At 32.5% G+C, this 4,456-nt stretch overlaps 1 protein-coding gene across 1 annotated transcript; it reads right to left on the reverse strand.

Annotated features, from left to right (window-relative positions):
• Positions 1–3,651: 3,651 nt before the first annotated feature.
• LOC141392501 (uncharacterized) lies at positions 3,652–4,238 on the reverse strand. The gene is made up of 3 exons (XM_073965438.1): positions 4,221–4,238; positions 3,851–4,174; positions 3,652–3,792 (listed from the first exon to the last, which is right to left on the reverse strand). Exons 1-3 carry the CDS (start codon positions 4,236–4,238, stop codon positions 3,652–3,654), a joined length of 483 nt encoding a protein of 160 aa, XP_073821539.1.
• Positions 4,239–4,456: the final 218 nt, after the last annotated feature.

A 4,456-nucleotide genomic window follows, 5' to 3' on the forward strand; every position in this document is an offset into this window, starting at 1 on the left:
AATTTCACAGCGTTTCTCGTAATAAAACGCCTCTCGTGGTAGCAAAATTGTAAAAGAATGGCATACAGAGTTGTAATATCTCGTATACGACATACATAATACCAATTAGTCGTTGCGAAAATGTCGTGTACGACATACATAATACCAATTAGACGTTACGACACGTCAATTTGCAATTTTGGATACGACTACGCCAACCGTAATAAGGCTGATTATAAAATCCAAGCTTTAAGGTCTGATAGTCGCTAAACAAATTGTATTAAAAAATCCAAACTTCAAGATCTGATAGTCGCTAAAAAAAATTATATTAAAAATTCCACGCTTCAGAATCATCTCATAATGGGTTACCAAGAAGCCACATGACCGGCTCGCTAAAAAAAATTTTATTAAAAAATCCACGATTCACGGTCTGATAGCCGCTAAAAAATTTTATTAAAAAATCCACGATTCACGGTCTGATAGCCGCTAAAAAATTTTATTAAAAAATCCACGATTCACGGTCTGATAGCCGCTAAAAAATTTTATTAAAAAATCCACGATTCACGGTCTGATAGCCGCTAAAAAATTTTATTAAAAAATCCACGATTCACGGTCTGATAGCCGCTAAAAAATTTTATTAAAAAATCCACGATTCACGGTCTGATAGCCGCTAAAAAATTTTATTAAAAAATCCACGCTTCACGGTCTGATAGCCGCTAAAAAATTTTATTAAAAAATCCACGCTTCACGGTCTGATAGCCGCTAAAAAATTTTATTAAAAAATCCACGCTTCACGGTCTGATAGCCGCTAAAAAATTGTATTAAAAATCCACGCTTCACGGTCTGATAGCCGCTAAAAAAAAAATTATATTAAAAATCCACGCTTCAGAACTGACAGCCGCTAAAAAATTATGCTAAAAAATTATATTAAAAAATCCACACTTCAAGGTCTGATAGTCGCTAAAAAATTGTATTAAAAATCCACGCTTCAATGTCTGATAGTTGCTAAAAAATTGTATTAAAAAATCCACGCTTCAATGTCTGATAGTTGCTAAAAAATTGTATTAAAAAATCCACGCTTCAATGTCTGATAGTTGCTAAAAAATTGTATTTAAAAATCCACGCTTCAAGGTCTGATAGTTGCTAAAAAACTATATTAAAAAAACCAAGTCTAGTCGCTAAAAAAATTATATTACAAAATCTACGCTTCAGAATCCGATAATCGATACAAAAAATTATATGAAAGAATAAACGCTTCAAGATCTGATAGTTGCTAAAAAAAATTATATTAAACAAGTAAGAAAAGTCTATAGTCGGACGGAGCCGACCATGGGATACCCTATACTACTATCCTCTCTCGCCCTCTATCGCTCTCCACGGAACTTCTTTTCAATGATTGTGAAAATTTAATTATCAAATATCAGAGATGTAATGTATAATACTTATGACCAAAACCAAAAAGTTATCTAGCATGACAAAGAAATTTTTGTAGCAGGAAAGGAAAATTTAATTCACACAAACTAAAATGTAATGAAATCCCCTTATGTAGTACTACTACTTCCGTTGTTTAACCGCTACGTTATTGAAATTTTTACCAATTTCACACAAAAGTTTCAGTCCATTAAACCCGCTAAGTATTATCTGATCTTCACGTTGGTTTGTACGCTTCTTCTTCATCATAAGCTCAAACTTTGTTTAAAATTTTGCGGGTTATTATTTTGACCTACAGAGCCGCTACAAAATTGGTTAAAATTTTGTTTTTGGTCCATTTCATCCCCTGAACATTTCACGATCATCACCAAAAACTAATCGTTTCTACTCTGGCCCGAACCCGACCTCCTTAAAAAATTCATTACAATCGGTCCATATTTGCGGCCTAAAGCTTGTTTACAATTTTTAATGGACGGACACACCTCGCTAAATCGCGTTATATCGTCGAGATATGAATTTCGGCATACCAAATAAGGGGTCTAGAACGAATATTTCGTGGTGTTACATAAACTTTTGGAGAGACAATATGTAGCATGGGATAAAAATGTGGTTCTCTATACAGAACCCATTATATATTAGGCAGTAGGCCCGTTATCTAGCAAACACTTTATTGCAATTTACATCAGAGGAAAGGTCAGTAGTTTTTTTCCATATGTAGGCTACTTTGCGAAATATATATGTCCTCAAGGAATTAAAATATCGACCAAAAATATAATTTTTATATTTTCCATACAAAAGTAATGGTCCATTTCACCCGCTAAATAATATCAGATCATCATTCAAAATTGTAGGCATCTTTTTCGACCTATACTCTTACCCGGTGCAAAATTTCGTGACTATTGATTTATAATTGCGACTTCTAGCGAGTTTATTATTACACTACAAACAAATAACAGAATATATTAGGCTGTACCTCTGTTATCTGATCATGCACACCAACATAATTGGCATCAATTGAAAGGTCAAGCGTTCCACTTTCAAGTAAATCTCACTTGTCCGGAATGTCACTTCCAGGAATTAAGATATAAGCTGTATATTAAAAATTTTCACAATTTTCACACAAAAGTTTTGGAGCGTGTTTACAATTTATAATGGACAGACGGACGGACACACATCTCAAAATCGCTTTATCTCGTCGAGATATGAAGATTGGTATACCACATTGGGGGTCTCCCACGAATATTTCGCGGTGTTACATGAATTTTTACCAAAACAAACTTATAATACCCTTTCCACATTGTGGTGTTGGGTATAACTATATTAAAAAATCTACGCTTCAGAATCCGATAACCGTTACAAAAAAATTATATGAAAAAATCCACGCTTCAAGATCTGATAGTTGCTAAAAAATTATATTAAAAAATCCACGATTCAAGGTCTGATAGTCGCTCAAAAAATTATATTAAAAAATCCACGCTTCAGAATCATCTCATAATGGGTTACCCAGAAGCCACATGAGCGGCTCCCAAAATTGTGCTAGGCAATTACAAACTCATGATCAAACTCACCCTCTTATTATATAGCAGGAGACTTTTAGGGACTTTCCCCCAATGATACTTAGGAGGATTCCAAATATCCACTACCTGTAGACTAGTCCGTCAGCTTCTTCTTCAAAAAACGGACATCTAAAAAAATTTTGCTATAAAATTTGTGTCTCATTTTTATAATTTTTTCTAAAAAAGTGTTTCAGTACACGAAAATCTAGCTATTGCTTCCCCATTTAAGAGAAAATAATAAAAAAACGATAAAATTCTCTTCTCATATTTCTTTGATGTTTGCTGCCAACTGGTTGGGCGACTCGTTGATTTTGACATTTCTGGTAATTCTTGATGCTCCCGTACTTTGTGAACAATTTTATTTTAGAAAGCATTTGTTGACAGTTTACAAAAATGTAATAATTTAAGAAAACATGCAAAAGCAAAAAGTAACCAAAAATATGAATTGTTGACAAAAATATTTCATTTATTTAAAATAAAAAAAATAATCGCATACAGTTTCGGATGTTTACAACTAATTAGAAAAAAGGTAAGTTATTGTTTATTGGTATTATTTTAAGAAGATTCATTTTACAAATATTGATAGAGTGCTTGAAAGACAGCATAGGAATTTCTTTAAATTCAAGTGCAACACATTTTGACAAGGGTTTTTGAATCCCGAACATTCACATTTCCTCGTGTAAATTTAATTCACCAAATCCACTCTGGCATTGAACTTTACTCGATACTTCTTATTCATTAAAATTTCCACCGATACTTTATACGCGGAATTAGGTATGGGTACTAAAGGTTTGGTAAGGGAGACATTCCTTACAAGTATATCGTGCTAAAAAGAACATAATACAACCTGATAACAAATCTTCTAAGCTATGCATACAACTTACATGGTAAGGACACGAATGATTGAAATTCGTGTAAGGTCCCACATAATTAAATAAACGATTTAACGAACGATTGCGTTGACGATTTTGCATGATAGTACATAAATCCCATGTTGCATTAACAAGATATGGACTATTACTGTCATGAAAACCTATTTGTATAGTTATATTAGCACTGGTAATAGGTGGCTGCAGTAGATGTAAGGTTGTTGAGACACTTGATTTCCTCCCATTTCCATACAGACCGCATAACGAGACATTTAGAAACTCTGGATTTAATACTCTACATTCAAAACTTTTGATGGTAAACACAATTGCCTTGGCAAACTGAAAACAAACAAAAGAAGATATAAAATATATTAGCTTAATTGGCCTTGAATATATCCAACATTTCTGTAATTATTTACATTTATATATAATGCAATGAATATAAAAATCTGAATAATACGTGAATGCAAAAACATTTTTCGCTTGCTTGTTTAAGTAACTTAGAATGACTGCGTTTAATTTTATATGAAGGCTTTTTTCGACACAAAGTGTAATCATTTTTTAATAACTTAGAAACAAATTAAATAGCTTAATCTATATAATTATAAAATTGCATATATA

Source organism: Musca autumnalis, unplaced genomic scaffold (assembly GCF_047663935.1).
Source record: "Musca autumnalis isolate F117 unplaced genomic scaffold, ASM4766393v1 scaffold_2, whole genome shotgun sequence".
NCBI lineage: Eukaryota > Metazoa > Arthropoda > Insecta > Diptera > Muscidae > Musca > Musca autumnalis.

Coding starts and splice junctions, on each gene's coding strand:
- LOC141392501 (XM_073965438.1), bottom strand. Junction 3,793..3,850: donor ATCATTCGTGTCCTTACCAT/GTAAGTTGTATG, acceptor TGTTCTTTTTAG/CACGATATACTTGTAAGGAA.